This window comes from Narcine bancroftii, chromosome 1 (genome assembly GCF_036971445.1).
Source record: "Narcine bancroftii isolate sNarBan1 chromosome 1, sNarBan1.hap1, whole genome shotgun sequence".
Taxonomy (NCBI): domain Eukaryota; kingdom Metazoa; phylum Chordata; class Chondrichthyes; order Torpediniformes; family Narcinidae; genus Narcine; species Narcine bancroftii.
Window position 1 is genome coordinate 112,785,562 of NC_091469.1, and position 19,668 is coordinate 112,805,229.

The window sequence follows — 19,668 nt, forward strand, 5'->3', positions numbered from 1 at the left end:
AACCCTTATCCAAAATGCTTGGGACCAGACATTTCTCATTTTGTTTCCAGATGTTAGAACAATGGAACTGAGCAGCAGAATACCTGTATTAACAGTGAAACAGCCACAAACAACAGCAGGCTTTTTGAATGTCAACATGACATCACAAGTGGAAAATTCACATGAAATAATGTTTAGTACTAAACAAAAAAAAAACGTTATCTCTGCTTATAAAAGAAGACAACCTCCCCAACATCTCCCCGTTGCTGCTACCAGTCCCCGCCTACGGTCCCTGTCCCTGCCTGGGAGCCCAAGGCGACTTCTTCGATGCGGACGGCACCACACCCAATGTTGAGAATGCAGTCAATGCTGAAAACTTGCACCTATCTCCATTTGGCATCTTCCCAGTCAGTTCTTACTGTTATTGTAATCAAACTGGTGCGAACAGAGCATCAGAGCCCCACATGAGTAAGTCAGCCGTTAATTTTGTTTCCACTTGTGATGTCACGTCGGCTCTAACAAAATAATCAGTTTGGGTTTTCGGATCTTCAGATAAGGGTTACTCGACCTATATTCAAATCCACTATTACAAAATCAAAAGATGAGGAGAAATATTTTAATACATTCTCCTGAATTCAGAAGCACGATCATTTAATTATACTCTAAAATATTAACATAACCAAAATATAAGCAAACATGATAATACAATAACTTTATAACTGAACTATCCTTATAAAAATAATTTTGATACAAAATTACATTTCACTTACTGAGATGTCTTGTGAGACCTTCTCATATGAGAAAAGGAAAGCGTTTCTGTCACTGTCCTTTATAAAATCAAAGCTGTAATTTTTTGTTTTTTCTTCCCATGTTGTCAAAGCTCTTCGAAGATCTTCCACATATTTTTCCCTGTCCATTTCAGCCTCACTTGCTTCTAATGTTATTTGATCACTTGACACTGGGGAAAGAATTAGCAATTAATTATAACAGATATATTTACAAATTCAACATCAGAATTTTCATTCACAAATTCAATAAAATATTCAATAAAATGTGATGAAACATGTGAGCTCAAGCATTTAATATTGTTTTGACACCAAATCACAATACCAACATTTGCAAATACAAATGAAACAGATCCTCTTCTTTCTCTCCCTCCCTCCTGGTTCACTTTTTTATCCCTCAAGACTCACAGCCACGCTACACCAGGCCACACTTTTCTGCATTTACTGCCACTGCTCGTGCAAATCAGGCATTGGAAAACTGTAATCCGGAACCCTTATACTTTGACATGTTAAATCAAGCAGAACTTGCTCAGACAAAAATGTCATTTAACCAGTGGTCGTGTGGGAGGATACGATGAGATATTGACAAGGGAGTTGGTTAAATTAATGATCAAACCACTATACAGAAAAATAAAATGAAGGGAAGGCTGATTTGACGAAAGAAGTGAAAGGTCAATGAGATATGACTTTTATAGTTGAGACAGATTTGGCTTTCATTTGAGGACCATCTCCATTCATTATGAATCTTAATAGCCAAAGAACACAAAAGAGAGTTTTTCTACATTGTACCACATCAACTGTCTCCCTACCCTCTGTAACAATAGGCCCTTTCAAGCTGCCGTGTAAAATGGCAATTTGCCCAGTTAGCGCCCCACTCACGCGGCATCTTGAAAGGGTCTGACCCGGTCAGCATGGTCCTAATCCAACCGGGTCCCTGACCTATCTCAGAGGTAGTTGGAAAACCCAGTTAAACTTAACTAGGTCGCATCCACCAGCGACTTGAACAGCAAAATGGCTGACCTGGTTACTCCTGTGTCATCAGCGCTTGTGCGGTGGCGTCACAGAGAAACCCCTGGCAGAAGTGCCTGCTGCAATTGGGGGGATGGGGGGGGAAAGAGAGGTCACTGCCCCGATCGGGGGTTGAGGGGATGGGTCACTGCCGTGATCAGGGGGAAGAGTGGGGTCGCTGCCGCGGCGGGGGTGTGAGAAAGGTCGCTGCAGCAGTGGAAAGGGGGAGAGGTCGCTGCTGCGGTGGGTGGGTGATAGAGTTCACTGCCGTGGTGGTGGGATAGTTGGGGGCCGTGAACTCCCTCTGCTCCAAACGACACTCAATGTTCATTGCAGCAGGATGTTGCTGGGGGGGGAAACACGCGATTGACAGGGTGGGTGTTGATTGATGGTCGGGATGGCAACTGTCGGGGAGGGAGAAGGGAGGACGATAAACTTGGGGGTGGTGACTAACTGGTTGGGGGGGGACTCACAACTTGTGGTGGGGGGGCAGGGGAGACTTAACGATAGTTCTCCTTAGTGTGGGATGCGTTGTTTACTGCGTCATCGCGGGGGAGGAATCCCCCTTAAATCGCCGGATTGGCAATTTAATATGTAAATCCCCCTGCAGCTTAAAAGGTGCTTCTAGCACCTTTGCCTCAGTAATCACACCAGGGTCCATGGAGAGCTATCCACAGTTTAAGAGAACCTAGCATCTATCTCTGCCTTCTACATCAGCCAATCTACAGCTAATCCTTTATCTATGATATCAATGTTCCAATTTTACTGCATTCGAAAGTTCACTCCCTAGTTACTGTTGTCCTTGCTGATACGCTGATTTACCATTTACCAACCCCTCGACCATAAAATTCTCATTCCATTTCAAAAAAGTTAATATTTCAGCTTTCCTCAATTCTCTCCAATTTATCATATATTTTGGCATTCAAGTCAAGTCTTGAAACCCTAAACAATGCGGAGGTCGACTGAAACACCAGGTACATTTTTGAGTCCTTAAATTCAACTAAAAAAATGTTCGACATAGATTTGTCATACAAGACAATCCAAGCATCTCCCCACCACTAGCACCACTGCTCCTCAACACCTCTCCACTGACAAGTGCAGCCATAACTCAACCAGACATTCTACAATTGTAGAGCCCAAGGTTGCCTCTCCTACCCTGGAGCTCCGCGGAGGTTGCTGCTCCTGCTGGTAGGCCGAAGTTCCCACTCCTGCCCGGGAGGCCAAGGCCGCCGCTCCTGCCCGAGAGGCAACATGTAGCAATGGTTCCTGCACCAAGCACTCTTGGGCAGCGAGCCAACTTCTTAGATGCAGACAGCACCGTACCCGATGTTGAGAATGAAGTCACCGTCACCAACTCCAGCTGCAGCCGATGCAGAAGACTCGGACCCATCACCATTTGAGATCTTCCCGGCCAGAAGCGAAGGTTTTTTTTTTTTTAAACTGTTTTTTTTACTTGCTTGCTTAGTTTACATCTTTGTTACTTGCCAATTGGGATGCTATAACAAAGTTTGGGTTGTTGCTGGGAGACAGAAAATTGGGGATAGAATTACATGCCCAATATATGATAAAAACCATTAAAATAAAGCTAAAAATTTGTACCAGACTCATCTGTCGGTCGACATATGCCGAAATATATGATATTTCCTTTTTTAAAACTCCCCTGTACGGCACTATAGCGGCACTACAACTCCCAGGAGGCATCAAACCAGCTATGTGATGATGTCACTGTGTGTCGAGAGTGCATGATTCTGGCTTTTAAAAGGTCGCATGGGAGATGAAGAGTAAATCCGTTTGATGAACTCTAGAAACGCCTTGTGTGGTTATTTCGTCGAGTCCACTGTTATTCCAGTGGCCACAATTGGTGACCCCCACGAGTCCAAAAACGTATTTTTGGACAAACATGGACTCTGCAGCTGTTGCTGTGAAGCTGCAACCTTTCTGGACAGCTGAATCTGAACTGTTGTTCCAACAGGCTGAAGCACAATTTCACCTTTGCAAAGTCAAATTACCATCTTGTCAGTGCCCTGGACCAGGCTGTAGGCGACTTCCTACGGGATCCACCACATACCAGCAAGTATGATGCTTTAAAAGAACTTTTATTATGTGTACATGGTATGACCTGTAGGGAAAGGGCAGCCAAACTACTACATTTCGATGGGATGGGAGACCGCACCCCTTCTGAACTAATGGATGAAATGCTGTTCCTGTCAGTTGGCGAGAGGCCCAATATGTTATTCTAGCAGATATTTTTAGAGCGAATGTCAGATAATATCAGGCTCATTATCCAAGTGTTCATTTGAAGACCCAAGGGCTGTAGTGGCAGAGGCAGTCATTCTATAGCTGGCTCAAAAGCTCAGTGAGGAAAGAGGTCTGCACCACCAACCCCTCCGATATTAACTCCTCTGTCACACTCTAGTGCTCTTAGCACATCACTCCCTACAAGCAGGCAATGCCCCAAGACAAGCAAGCACCCTGTGGACACCTCATCTTAGTGTTATTACAACAGGTGTTGGGGAGTAAATGCCCGCAAGTATCTTCCACCCTCCTCATTTGTGGGAAACGACCAGACCAATCATCAGTAAGGGCTGCAACGGTTGGTGAGAAACATGCAAGCCTACTGCATATATGGGACCAATTGTCCCAGTGAACATTTCTGGTGGACACAGGCTCAGAAGTTGGTGTATTTCCACCCACTGGTTCTAACACACATCATCCTCCCCAGACCTGTAACTACAGTTAACAGTTCCAACATTCCAACCTTTGGCACCAGGAAGATGAATGTCAAGTTCGAGATCCATCTCTACGCTTGGCCATTTATTATAGCAGCAGTGTCCCAACTTTTGCTTGGTGCAGATTTTCTTCGGGCTCATTAATTCCTCGTCAACTTAAAAGGGTGTCAGCTAATAGACAGAACTACTTTTTAGACTATTCCTCTGGCAGACGCCTCTACCCCTGCTCTGCACCTTCAAACATTAAGTAAACCAGTAGATGAACTCTTTAAGCTGTTGGAAGATTTCCCTGAGATTACTACTCTATATTTTTCTGCCTCCACTGCAAAGCACAGTGTTACTCATCACATTTGTACTAAGGGCCCTCCTATCCATGCTAAAGTGCGCTGCTTGTCTCCAGAGAAGCTGTACTGAGCTAAGAAAGTATTTGCCCAGTTGGAGGAACTAGGCATAATTCATAGATCCGACAGTCCCTGGACATCTCCATTACACATGGTCCTGAAACACAATGGAGTTTGGCAACCTTGTGGAGATTACAGGTGGCTTAACGACGCACCATCGTTATCCGATAGCTCATATTCAGGATTTCTCGGCTAATTTGCATGGAGCAAAGATCTTCTCCAATCACCATGTACCAGTAGAACCAGAAAACATTTCAAAAACAGCAATAATTATCCCATCTGGGTTGTTCAAAATTTTAAGAATGCTATTTAGATTAAAGAATGCTGCTCAATCGTTTCAATGGGTAATGGATGCTTTAGGATGTGGCATAACCAATGTCTTCATTTACCTGGGCGACATGTTAGTGGTCAGTGGGACTAAGGAAGAACATTTGGATCATCTTCATACACTTTTTATTCATCTTCAAAAATTTGGACAGACCATCAATCGAGATAAATGCATTTTTAGACAAGAAATTGTTGATTTATTGGGGCCTAGGATTACTTAGGAAGGCGTGACTCTGCTGCCATCCAAAGTTGAGGCCATTACTGAGAACTCAAGACCTGCTACAGTTAAAAGCCTGCAGGAATTATTGAGAATGGTAAATTTTTACCTTCAGTTTCTTCTGGGAGCAGCTCATATCATGAAGACTCTTTTTGATTTACTCTCCAGAAATTCCAGAACCATCTATTGGACGGAAGAGGGAAACAATGCTTTCTTGAAGACAAAAGATTTGCTGACTCATGCTTCTATGCTCAGCTACCCAGTTTTAAATGCAGCCACTGCCCTTTCTACAGACACTTCCAGTATGGCCATAGGAGGTGCACTTCATCAATATGTCAACGAGCAATGGAAACCATTAGCATTCTTCAGCTGCCATCTTCGTAAAGCAGAGAAATACAGTGCTTTTGATAAGGAGCTTTTGGCCATTTACTTGTCTTTTCGAAACTTCCATTATTTTTTGGAGGGCAGAGATTTTACTATGTACACCAACCACAAGCCCTTAACATTTGCATATTCCAAGGTCGACAACAATGGCAATTATCATTCATTTCAGAATTCTCCACAAAAATACTACATATTTCCAGAAAAGACTATGTTGTACCTGATGCACTTTCTGCTCTGCTCCACTAAAGGTTTTGTCTGTAGATCAAGATATTGACTATTCAACTTTGGCTGCGGCCTAAGAACGTGACCATGAGACGAATGCTTATCGGACTGCAATCATGAACCTGCAATTGAAAGATGTCCAGTTTGGCACTGATGGCAAATTACTCCTCTGTGATATATCAACAGGACACCCACGCCCAGTAGTTCTGGCATCATGGAAAAGCCCAGTATTCGATTCTGTGCATGGTCTCTCACATCCATCAATTAGATCGACCGTTCGTATGGTTTCAGACAGGTTCATGTGGCATGGTCTTAAAAAAGACATTACACAAATGGCGAGGTCCTGCATTGCCTGCCAAAAGTCGAAAGTTCAGCAGCATGCTAAGGCACCACTACAGACCTTCCTGGCAGTCACTCTGCATTTTGCTCATGTCCATGTGGACATCATTGATCTGCTTCCTGTTTCAAGAGGACACCATTATCTTTTTACCGTAATAGACAGGTTTACGCAATGGCCCGAGGCCATGTCTATGGTAGATGCTACTGCAGACACTTGTGCTTAGGCGTTCCTCAGTTCCTGGGTATCTCGTTTTGGTTTACCAATGCATGTTACTTCAGATAGAGGACCTCAATTTACTTTTTCACTGTGGACGGCCTTGCCTCGCTTGCTCAATACAATAATTCATCATACGAATGCTCATCATCCCCAAGCAAATGGAATGGTGAAAAGATCTCATTGACATCTTAAGTCAGCCTTGATGGCTTGGTTAGAGGGCCAGAACTGGGCTGATGAGCTGCCCTGTGTATTATTGGGCATCAGAACAACTCCAAAGAAGGACTACCAAGCTTTATCTGAAGAGCTCATGGATGGTGCACCGTTGATGGTTCCAGAGGAGTTCATCCCCTACCATTCCAATTCCAGCGATGATCCTAAGGAACTGTTGAGCAGGCTAATTGACCCCTAAACCACCATCGTCACACTCTTCTTTTGTGCCTGAAGACCTCAAAAACTGCGAATATGTCTTCATCCAAAGGGGAACACTTGGTCAACCTTTGCAGAAGCCCAACAAAGGATCTTATAGGATATTCAGACAAACTAGGTCAACCTGTATTTTGGATATTGGAAGGAAGCCACAGTTTTCACTATCGACAGGCTGAAACCAGCACATGTGGACAAGTCTTCCGCACTGCAGCAGCCGTTGCAGAGATCAACAACCTAACAGGATTTTGCGGGATGGGGGGTGTGCAGTGGCGCTATGGTGGCACTACAACTCCCAGTAGGCATCAAACCAGCCATGTGACATCAGAGCATGATGTTGAACGCGTGATTCTGGGTTTTAAAAGGTTGCGCTGGAGATGAAGATTAAATCCATTTGATTCAATCTAGAAACGTCTTGTGTGGTTATTTCACCGTGTCCACTGCAATTACAGTGGCCACAGACCTTAAGATGCATGCTCTTGACCAAATGCATCATCCATATGAATTCATCTTCAGAGCAATCATAGATTGTTAGAATTTGTTCAGGACAGACAAATCATTTGACCAACTCCTCCACTGTTCAATGTCGGAAGTCTATTCCTCTCCTGTTAACAGTAGCCACTTTCAGATGCATTCTCTGCCAAGAATGCACCTGCAGAAGCGGATTCAGACGTGTGCAATGGTCGTTCAGGTGCCAGAGCTCAAAGCACAGCGCTGGCCACCTGAAAGGGACAGCTGCATGGGAGGCGCCTCGAAGTGCACTCCTGTTCCTGTCCCTTCGGGATGTCAGTGCTGGGGCGGCCAGCGTGTGATGTCAGCATTGGGGGGGCCAGCGCAGGATGTCAGCGCTGGGATGGCCGGTGCGGGATGTCAGCGTTGGGGTGGCCAGCACGGGATGTCATCGTTGGGGTGGCCGGCGTGGGATGTCGATGTCACCGGCCGCCCCTGCCCTGACGTTCCACGCTGGGGGGCAAGGGATCGCCAGCTGATTGTCATCCCTTTAGCAGCCGCTTTCAGGCGGCTGCATTCAGGTGCCGAGGGAGACTTCAGTGCTCCGCCGGTTATCCGTCTCGGAGAAGGGTTGGAAAGTGCTCATCAGAGGCACCTCCTGCTCTTTCAGGTGGCCTCCCAACAGCCGCATAAGGGTAGAATATGTGGCTTTACATCAGGGTATTTTGGCCACCTGAAAGTGCCTAATAGAACACAGTACCTCTTGTGCAAGGTAATTCAAGCAACCAGGTCCACAAGAATATAATCCTCTAAGTTCACATTGCCATACTGGAGTGAATGCAACACAAACACTGAAAGCAAACATAGGTGTGATTTTTGTGACAAGAAGAAAATAAATCATACCTTTTCCACTCCAAGCTTGTTTTCCATTGCAGAGAGTTATTGTAAAACCACATCCCAGGTCTTCATCCCAGTTTATCTTCAGATAGTGTACAATGTCTGGTGTTGACAATGGCCAAATTCTACAAATATGCATATCCATTATTATGCTTATTTTAGTTTCTGAAAAATAAAGAAATTGGGAGTTATCTGGACTATTCATATTATGGATTATAACACTGACATACAGGAATTCTGAAACATTAGCTTCCCACAAGATAATATTTTTATTAATAGGGTTCCAAAGAAGTCACTTCAATAATATGACCAGTTATCTATGGGATTGTACTTGGTTGTGATTGAGGTGGTATTATGGCATCACACTCTCTCAGGGCGAACCGACCCCACGTGTAACGCCACGTGGCAGGACAACCCTGGGAAGATGGTGCCGTCGGGGGTTCTTCCTCACTCAAACCTCCCGCACAGTGCGCACCCCAGGCAGCGATTATGTCATTACCATGCACATGATGACTGAACTAAAGCTGCCCTTAAAGGGGCACGCGCTAAATTCAAATAAAAACAGTCGTTAACGACCCTCAATGAGGTGGCTGTGATTTCTTTTTTTTTTTATTTTTTTTTCACACCATAAATCACAATAGCCATGATATACACTTTTTCTTTTTCACACATTTACAGTGACTTTTTCTCCCCCCCCCACTCCCTCCTCCCAAGCCATCCCCCCACCCCCCCACTCTCATCCATTTTAGGTATACAATCTAGGTTGCATTAATTCAGTCTGACAATGTTGTCATTCAACAAAAATACACCAGAAATTCTACAGAGTCCATTCTTTTCTTTCCTTCTCCTTCCATCAACTTAGGTAATGTTTGTCCCCGGTAGGTTTTCGCTATTGTATTTAATGTAAGGCTCCCATACTTGTTCGAATATTTCAATATTATTTCTTAAACTATATGTTATTTTTTCTAATGGAATACATTTATTCATTTCTATATACCATTGTTATATTTTCAAATTATCTTCCAATTTCCAGGTTGACATAATACATTTTTTTGCTACGGCTAGGGCTATCTTAACAAATCTTTTTTGTGCATCTTCCAAGTCAATTCCAAATTCTTTATTTTTTATGTTACTTAGGAGAAAGATCTCTGGATTCTTTGGTATATTGTTTTCTGTTATTTTATTTAATATCTGATTGAGATCATCCCAAAATTTTTCTACTCTCTCACATGTCCAGATTGCATGAATTGTTGTTCCCCTTTCTTTTTTACATCGAAAACATCTATCAGATACTGTTGGGTCCCATTTATTTAACTTTTGCGGTGTAATGTATAGTCTGTGTAACCAATTATATTGTATCATACGCAGCCTCGTATTTATTGTATTTCTCATCGTTCCAGAACATAATTTCTCCCATGTTTCCTTTTTTATCTTTATATTTAAATCTTGTTCCCATTTTTGTTTAGTTTTACCATTTGTTTCCTCATTCTCCTTTTCTTGCAGTTTAATATACATATTTGTTATAAATCTTTTGATTAACATTGTATCTGTAATCACATATTCAAGGTTACTTCCCTCTGGTAAACTCAAATTGCTTCCTAATTTATCTTTCAAGTAGGATCTCAGTTGGTAATATGCCAGCGCTGTATCTCCAGTTATATTGTACTTATCTCTCATTTGTTCAAAGGATAAGAATCTACTTCCTGAAAAACAATTTTCTATTCTTTTAATCCCTTTTTTTTCCCATTTTCTAAAGGAAAGGTTGTCTATTGTAAAAGGGAGTAGCTTATTTTGCGTCAATATTAGTTTTGGTAATTGATAATTTGTTTTATTTCTTTCTACATGAATCTTCTTCCATATATTGAGGAGGTGGTGTAATACTGGAGGAGTTCTATGTTGTACCAATTTTTCATCCCATTTATATAATATGTGTTCAGGTATCTTTTATTTTATCTAATTCTTATCTCGTCCAGTCTGGTTTTTCCCTTGTTTGATAAAAATCTGATAGGTACCTTAATTGTGCGGCTCTATAATAATTTTTGAAGTTTGGCAATTGTAAGCCTCCTTGTTTATACCATTCTGTTAATATATCTAGTGCTATCCTCGGTTTCCCCCCTCTCCATAAAAATTTCCTTATTATTTTCTTTAACTCTGAAGAATTTTTCTGTCAGTTGTATTGGCAATGCCTGAAATAAGTATAGTATCCTTGGAAAAATGTTCATTTTAATACAGTTTATCCTTCCTATCAGTGTTAGTGGTAGCTCTTTCCAATGCTCTAAATCGTCCTGTAATTTTTTCATTAGTGGATTGTAATTGAGTTTATAAAATTGGCCTAGATTTTTGTTTATTTGTACACCTAGGTATCTTATTGCCTGCATTTGCCATCTGAATGGGGATTCCTTCTTAAATTTTGAGAAATCCGCGTTATTCATAGGCATTGCTTCACTTTTATTTACGTTTATCTTGTATCCCGACACTTCTCCATATTCCTTCAATTTCTTATATAGTTCTTTTATTGATAGTTCTGGTTCTGTTAAGTACACTATCACATCATCCGCAAATAGACTGATTTTATATTCCCTGTCTTTTATTTTTATTCCTTTTATATTATTATCTATTCTTATCAATTCTGCTAGTGGTTCTATAGCTAGCGCAAACAATAATGGTGATAGTGAGCATCCCTGCCGCGTTGACCTGCTTAAGTTAAATTGCTTTGATACATGTCCATTTACTGTCACTTTCGCTAACGGTCCCTTATATAATGCTTTAATCCAATTAATATACTTCTGCGGTAAACTGAATTTTTGCAATACTTTGAACAAGTAATTCCATTCTACTCTGTCGAAGGCCTTCTCTGCGTCTAAAGCAACTGCTACTGCAGGTGCTTTATTTCCTTCTACTGCATGAATTAAGTTAATAAATTTACAAATATTGTCTGTTGTGCATCTTTTTTTGATAAATCCAGTTTGGTCTAAATTTACCATTTTCGGTACCTGTTCTGCTAATCTGTTTGCTAATAGTTTAGCTATTATCTTATAATCTGTGTTTAGCAGAGATATTGGTCTATATGACACTGGTGAGAGTGGATCTTTCCCTTGTTTTAGTATCACTGTAATTATTGCTGTTTTACATGAATCTGGTAAGTTTTGTGTCTCATCAATCTGGTTGATTACATCCAGGAGGGGCGGTATTAATAGATCTTTAAATGTTTTGTAGAATTCTATTGGGAGGTCATCCTCTCCTGGTGTCTTATTATTTGGTAATTTTTTTATTATCTCTTGTATTTCTACTGTTCCAAATGGTTCTGTTAATTTATTTTGTTCCTCTATTTGTAGTTTTGGTAGTTCAATTTTAGTCAAAAATTCATCTTTTTTCCCTTCTTTCCCTTCGTTTTCAGTTCGGTATAATTGTTCATAGAATTCTCTGAAGTTTTCCTTAATTTCTTTTGGATTATATGTAATTTGTTTGTCTTTTTTCCTTGTTGCCAATACCATTTTCTTAGTTTGCTCTGTCTTAAGCTGCCATGCTAAGATTTTGTGTGTTTTTTCACCTAGTTCATAATATTTCTGTTTTGTCTTCATTATATTCTTCTCCACCTTATATGTTTGTAATGTTTCATATTTTATTTTTTTATCCGCCAATTCTCTTCTTTTGGTTGTATCTTCCTTTATTGCTAATGTTTTTTCTATGTTTACTATTTCCCTTTCCAACTGCTCTGTTTCCTGATTATAGTCCTTCTTCATCTTGGTTGCATAACTTATTATTTGTCCTCTAATGAATGCTTTCATTGCGTCCCTTATCTTCCACTGATTCCGTATTTACTTCAAAGTACATTTTTAATTGTTTTTCAATAAATTCTCTAAAATCCTGTCTTTTAGGTAGCATGGGGTTTAATCTCCATCTATACATTCTTGGAGGGATGTCCTCTAGCGTTACTGTCAGTATTAAGGGTGAATGGTCCGATAGCATTCTCGCTTTATATTCTGTTTTTCTTACTCTATCCTGCATACTAGCTGATAACAAAAATAGGTCTATTCTTGAGTATGTTTTATGTCTAGTCGAGTAGTATGAGTATTCCTTTTCTTTTGGGTTTTGTTTCCTCCATATGTCCACAAGTTTCATTTCTTGCATTGATTTAATTATAAATTTGGTTACTTTGTTCTTCCTGTTAATTTTTTTCCCCGTTTTATCCATATTTGGATCCAAATTCAGATTGAAATCCCCTCCTATTAGTATGTTCCCTTGCATATTAGCTACCTTCAAAAAGATATCTTGCATAAACTTTTGATCTTCTTCGTTAAGTGAATATATATTAAGTAGATTCCAAAGCTCCGAATATATCTGACATTTTATCATAACATATCTCCCTGCTGGATCTATTATTTCCTCTTCTATTTTAAATGGCACATTTTTGCTAATTAATATAGCCACTCCTCTTGCTTTTGAATTATACGATGCTGCTGTTACATGTCCTACCCAATCTCTCTTTAATTTCTTGTGCTCCAATTCAGTTAAGTGTGTTTCTTGGACAAATGCTATATCTATTTTTTTTCCTTTTTCAGTAAATTTAGTAGTTTCTTCCTTTTAATTTGGTTATGTATTCCATTAATATTTAAAGTCATATAGTTCAGCGTAGCCATTTTATATTTTGTTTATCTTCTCTTTCCGTTTTTCCATCATTACCTTTCCTCCTTTTCCATTTCTGTTTTCTTATTTTCAACTCTTTACCAGACAACATTCCTACAACATCCAACATTTTCCTTATTCTCCTATTTCTATCTTCTTTATCCCCAATCTCCCCTTCCCCTCCTGAGTTGTCCTTTATCCCTTGTCGGACAACCACATCTCCCCTCTCCATTTGGATTTGCGAATCCACTCGCAAGCGTCAACTGATTTTGCAGTGACCGCTCTTTTCCCCCACCCAGCCCCCCCCCCAGAAAAGATTTCACTTTTCATATGTCACAAAGGTCACTCTTTTAATTCCCTCCTTATTCTCTCTATTCCATTACCTTCCCTTATTAATTCTTGTCTATACTATCTATGTTTTCCTCTAATTACAGATACTTTCACGTATGCCCATTGTCTCTATTCACTCTTATACCTCTTTACCCGCATACATATCAATCGTGGTCATTTTTACCCTCATTACCCGTCTTCATCCCTCAGTCTATTTTTGTCTTTACCCACATACATATCAATCGTGATCATTTTTACTCTCATTACCCGTCTTCATCCCTCAGTCTATTTTTGTAATTGTTCTGCAAATTTTCGTGCTTCTTCTGGATCCGAGAACAGTCTGTTTTGTTGTCCTGGAATAAATATTTTCAATACCGCAGGATGCTTCAGTGTAAATTTATACCCTTTCTTCCATAAAATCGCCTTTGCTGTATTGAACTCTTTTCTCTTCTTTAGGAGTTCAAAACTTATATCTGGATAAATGAAGATTTTTTGCTCTTTATACTCCAGTGGTTTGTTGCCCTCTCTTACTTTTTCCATTGTCTTCTCCAGTACCTTTTCTCTTGTAGTATATCTTAGGAATTTTACTACAATAGATCTTGGTTTTTGTTGTGGTTGTGGTTTAGAGGCCAATGCTCTATGTGCCCTTTCTATTTCCATTTCTTGCTATAGTTCTGGACATCCTAGGGTCTTAGGGATCCACTCTTTTATAAACTCCCTCATATTCTTGCCTTCTTCATCTTCCTTAAGGCCCACTATCTTTATGTTATTTCTTCTGTTATAATTTTCCATTATATCTATTTTTTGAGCTAGTAGTTCTTGTGTCTCTTTAGTTTTTTTATTAGATTCCTCCAATTTCTTTTTTAAGTCTTCTACCTCCATTTCTGCTGCTATTGCCCGTTCTTCCATCTTGTCCATTTTTTTCCCCATTTCTGTTAAGGTCATATCTATTTTATTCACTTTCTCTTCTGTGTTGTTTATTCTTCTTCTTAAATCATTGAATTCCTGTGTTTGCCATTCTTTAAATGACTCCATGTATCCTCTAACAAGAGCAAGTATATCCTTTACCTTGCCTTTCCCTTTATCTATTTCACTGTATTCTTCCTCTTCTTCTTCCTCTGGGTTGGCCATCTGTTGTTTCTTTGGTGCCCTTTCCTCCTCTTCTTTCTTGTTTCTATTGTCTTCTGTGGTCTCTTCTTGCTGCAGGTGTTCTGCAGCTGTCGTTGCCGGCTGTGGAGATCGACTCCCCAGCTGGTCCCCCCTCCCGTCGGTGTGTTTTTTTTCATGCGCATCGCGCATGCGCGACTCCTCGCGCATGCGCGGTTGCGCACTTTTACTCGGCTCTGTGAGCCATTGTTGTAGTTCTTTTTCTACCGACCTGAGGTAGTGGGCTCCTCTCTCCACAGCGGGCCTCTTCGGACAGGTAAGGCCTTCACCTTTTTCCTCCGTTGTCTTCTCTTCCTCTCTTCTTACTGTTGATTTTGATTTTTCTTCTTTTGTCTCCATCTTCTTTCCACCTTTATACTCACTTTTCTTTAACTTGTATTTCTGTGCCTTTGTATTTTCTCTTGTTTTTCCCGACTTTTCTGGAGAGGGCTGGAGTTCACCGTCCGGCCACTACTCCATCACGTGACTCCTCCGAGGTGGCTGTGATTTCTTTACGCTCAGTGCCACATTGGTGACCCCGATGAGCCCAGGAGTTTTTCTGAATGCTGAAACATGGATTCGGCAGAGATTAACGCCATAGCGATCAAGTTTCCCCCCTTCTGGACCCATCACCCGTGGACATGGTTTGGGCAGGCAGAAGCACAGTTCCAGCTCCAAAACATCTCAGTGGACACCACGATGTTTTACCACGGCATGAGTGCGCTGGATCAAGACACAGCAGCTAGAGTAGATGACCTCATCCATCACTCGCTGGCTGAGGATAAATATACCGCCCTCAAGAATTTGCTCCTCGGAGGGAGTCACGTGATGGAGTAGTGGCTGGTCGAGTGGAACCAACCCTCTCCAGAGAAAAGAAAAAAATGTGAAAAAACAGAGCTTAATAAACATAAAATACAGGAAGAGAAAGATAAAATTACAGAGAAGAGACGGAAGATGGCACCCAAAAGAGAAAAAAGTAAGAATAACAGAGAAAAGGGAAGAAGGAAAATCACTGGAGAAGAAAGAAGGCCTTACCTTCACGTCGGAGCAGAGAGCCACCGTGGAGAGGAGCGTCAGATCTCCGGTGTTGTTGAGTCCCCAGAGGAGCAGTGTCCTCCCGACCGGCGGACTTCAAAAGTGGTTCTCAGAGCCACAAAGAAATGCGCATGCACAGTGCGCAAGTAAAAGAAAAGGTTAACGCCGGCGGGAGGGGGATTCAGCTGAGGAGCAGCCAGCTGAAAGACGTCCAGTATCGGGGTGTTCGGCTGGGGAAGGTAAGCAAGAAAGAAGAGTGGTGAGAAAGAGAATGAAGGGCTGAAAGAAGATGAGCGGCAACGGGGTGACCGGCAGGGGGACGACCTGAGGCAGGAGGCTCAGCAACAGGAGACACAGCAGCTGGAGGCCCAGCAACAGGAGACACAGCAGCTGGAGGCCCAGCAAGGATACAGAAACAGCTCACCAGAGAAGGATGAAGATACACACATACAGAGAAGAGAAGAAGATGACACAGACATAGATACAGACACAGAAGAAGAGGAGGAAGAAGACCAAGAATTTCAAAGAAAAGAAGAAGGTAAAATAAAAGGAGCAAGTTTAGATAAAGCCTTTTTCAAAGAAAAAATGAGGTCATTAAAAGAATGGCTACCATCAGAATTTAGTTCAATCAAAAGGAAAATGAAAAGAGCTGAAGAGAGAATGCAAAGCTTAGAGTTGGTCATGTCTGAAATAGGGAAAAGAGTAGAAAATGTGGAGGAACGAGAAGCTGCTGTAGAAATGGAGATAAATGATTTAAGAGGGTAGTTGGAAGAGAGTGAAGAAAAAATTAAATAGACACAAGATTTATTGTCACAAAAAATTGACGTATTGGAAAACTACAGTAAGTGAAACAACATAAAAATAGTGGGCCTGAAAGAAAGCAAAGAAGGGTCAGATATGAAGGAATTTATAAAAGGATGGATCCCGAAGGTGCTGGGAATGACAGATTCACATGAAGAAATCGAAATTGAAAGGGCGCATAGAGCGCTAGTACCGAAACTGCCACCAAATCAAAAACCGAGATCCACACTGGTAAAATTTCTAAGATATACGACAAGAGAAAACATACTGGAACAGCCAAGAAAGAAGGTTAGAGAAGACAATAGGCCATTAGAATATAAGGAACAAAAAATATTTTTTTACCCGGACATAAACTTTTAAAGAAGAGGAAGGAATTCAACATGGCGAAAACAATCTTATGGAAGATTGTCTTTATATTAAGACATCCAGCAGTACTCAAAGTATTTATTCCTGGGGAACGGAATAGACTTTTCTCGGACCCAAAGAAAGCCAAAGAATTTGCTGAACATTTGCAGGACAGGAGAAGAGAGGAGGAGTGACAAGAAGGATGACCGGCAAGAAAATATACAAAAATATGTAAAAATATAAAGTAAAGATAATGTATATATAAAGATTTAAAGATGGATAAGAGAAGGGGAAGAAGGGAAAAAAAAGAGAAGCTTTGTTATAAGTATATGAAAATAGTGTTCTCGGAGGGGGCTGGAGGGGGAGAATAATGGTCACTGCGAAATAGGTTGACACTTGCGAGTAAGTTCGCAAACCGAATGGAAAGGGGGGTTGTGGTTGCCGTCAAGGGACAAGGGGCAATCCAATGAGGGGAGGTTCATTTGGGGTTAAAGGGTTATTGCTTGTGGGGATTGTTTCATCTACCTGCCTGGCGAGTTCTTCGGCCCACAACCCGACACTGCACCCGAGGACACGAACCTGCTGGCGGATCTCCGCAAGAGACTGGCTTCCCAGGCTCCCCTACCCCGATCACGCCACAGCACCCGGCCTGTCCATCACCCAAAAGAACACAACTCTGCCCAGTTTGTGTTCATCTGGAGAGGACTGCAGGCGGCATCGCCACAGCATCCTTATGAGGGTCCATACAAGGTCCTCCACCGGTCAGGTGGAACCTTTACTCTGGACGTTGGGGGGAGGGAGGAACTTTTCATGGTGGACCACCTGAAGGTGGCCCATTTGGTCTTGTCACAACCTGTACAAACGGCCATGCCCAAGTGGCAGGACGCGTAGCTAGTTCTGGGGGGGAGGGGATTGTGTGGCAGCACACTCACTCAGGGCAAACCGGCCCCGCATGTAACGCCACGTGGCAGGGCAGCCCTGGGAAGATGGTGCCATCGGGAGTTCTTCCTCACTGAAACCTGCCGCACAGCGCGCGCCCCAGGCAGCGATTGTGACATCAACACACACGTGCCCTTTAAAGGGCCACGTGCTAAATTCAAATAAAAACAGTTGTTAACGACCCTCAAAGTGGTAGCTGTGCTTTCTTCAGCTGTGCTCAGCGCCACAGTATAACAAGTATAAACCCAAACAAAAGTGGGAAAAAGATCTAAACATAAAGATAAAAAATGAAATATGGGAAAAGTTATGCTCCAGAACTATGAGAAATATAACAAATACGAGGTTACGCATGATACAATATAATGGTTACACAGGCTATTTATCACGCCCCAACAATTAAATAAACGGGATCCAACAGTATCAGATAGATGTTTTCACTGTAAGAAGGAAACGGGAACAACAGTACATGCAATTTGGGCATGTGAGAAAGTGGAAAAGTTTTGGGAAGATCTAAATCAGGTATTAAATACAATCACAAAAAGCAACATACCAAAAAATTCAGAGATCTTTCTTCTAAGTAATAAAAGAAGTAAAGAATTAGGCCTCAAACTGGATGAAGCGCAAAAAAGATTTATTATGATAGCCTTAGCTGTAGCAAAAAAATGTATAATGTCAACGTGGAAATCAGAAGAGATCCTGAGAATACAGCAATGGCACATGGAAATGAATAAATGTATTCCACTGGAAAAAAAATATTAAAAAAATAAAGTCACATTATTTGAACAAATTTGGGAACTGTACATGAAACACAACAGAGAGGGCCTACCGCGGACCTCCACTCCCTAAAATGATAGAATGAGAAGAAGACGAAATGAACTGACCCAGTGTGTAAAAGTAGATGACACAATTTTCTTGTTTATTTTCATTGTGTGAAGACATTGTTTAATGGTTTTATTGTATTGTATATGTTGAACACTTAATGGGTTTGGAAGGGGGTGGGAAGGAGGGAGGGAAGGGAAGGGGGAAAAAAGGGGAGAAAATGACATTGTGTATATTCAAGAGGGAAATATTTGTATGTATTTTGAGTAATATGGTTCATAGTGTGAAAAATATTTTTTTTTAAAAAACCAGTTCATTGTAATCCATTCAATAAGTCTTTCATGAAGCTTATTGAAATTAGTCCAAATTTTTCAAAAATAAAGGTGTACTGCCATTCACCTCAGTGTTTTGCTTTTTCAAATATTAATCACACCCATGTGCTCAAATGTTGTGAATATTAGAAGCATTTAAGATTTTTCAAGATCTTTGACAACTGGTTCAGACTGGGCTGCCACTTGACCCAGTGATGATGAAAGAATATTGTTAAAAGTCAGGAAAATGATCAATTAGGGAGTTATGTTTTATGTCCTTCAATGTGGTTCAAATTGTGTGTTTGGAAAGGACTGACAAACAAAACTTTTGGCCAAATGTTATACTGCATTTTTCAGTTTCCCACAATCACATAGTGATCATGTTCAAGATGATTGTGAACTTCCTATGAGATTACAATTTAAGGCAAGTAGAGAAATTGAATCACAAAACTGGGACTTTATCATGGAAAGACTACAGTGAGTCAAGAGGCATCACAATCACCAAAGAACATCCAGTTTACAAAGTCTTAGCCTTACAGTTACGTTTTGGGTCAATAATGCTCTCCACAATATGAAGATGGAAGACTTGATAATGGTATTTCCCACGAGTTCAGAGAGGGAATTGCACTTTATCATATTGAATACAGCCATAGCATTGTCTGCAAAGGAGCTTGTTTACCCACTGAGATTACTGCAAAGTTGATCGAACTTCTCAAATGCCACAGTTTGTTCAGGAAGTGACTCGTTCAGTAAAAATGAAGAAAGTGGAATTAGCAGCCATTATCTAACCATATAATGGACAAAAGACCATTGATAAAGAGCAGTGTTGGAGGTTTGGCTGACTGTCTTCCTTTGGGATAGGTAGATAGATATGATTCCACTGAGTAGATTCCCCACTGTTCCTGAAAGTTTTTAGTTTTATTGAAGCTCCTGTTCAC

At 41.1% G+C, this 19,668-nt stretch overlaps 1 protein-coding gene across 8 annotated transcripts in view; it reads right to left on the reverse strand.

Moving 5' to 3' along the window:
* Positions 1-19,668, reverse strand: part of xrcc4 (X-ray repair complementing defective repair in Chinese hamster cells 4) — a 534,233-nt gene that overhangs the window by 468,730 nt on the left and 45,835 nt on the right. For 2 of the 8 annotated variants that reach the window (XM_069936314.1, XM_069936320.1), the window contains exons 2-3: positions 8,385-8,543; positions 750-937 (exon numbers count right to left, since the gene is read on the reverse strand). In XM_069936314.1, the coding sequence (XP_069792415.1) occupies positions 750-937; positions 8,385-8,523 (327 nt within the window). In that variant the 5' untranslated portion in view covers positions 8,524-8,543. Of the gene's footprint in view, positions 1-749; positions 938-2,927; positions 3,289-5,555; positions 5,630-8,384; positions 8,544-19,668 lie in introns of those variants that run through there. The other 6 variants (XM_069936303.1, XM_069936308.1, XM_069936331.1 and 3 more) reach the window with 5 other exon arrangements.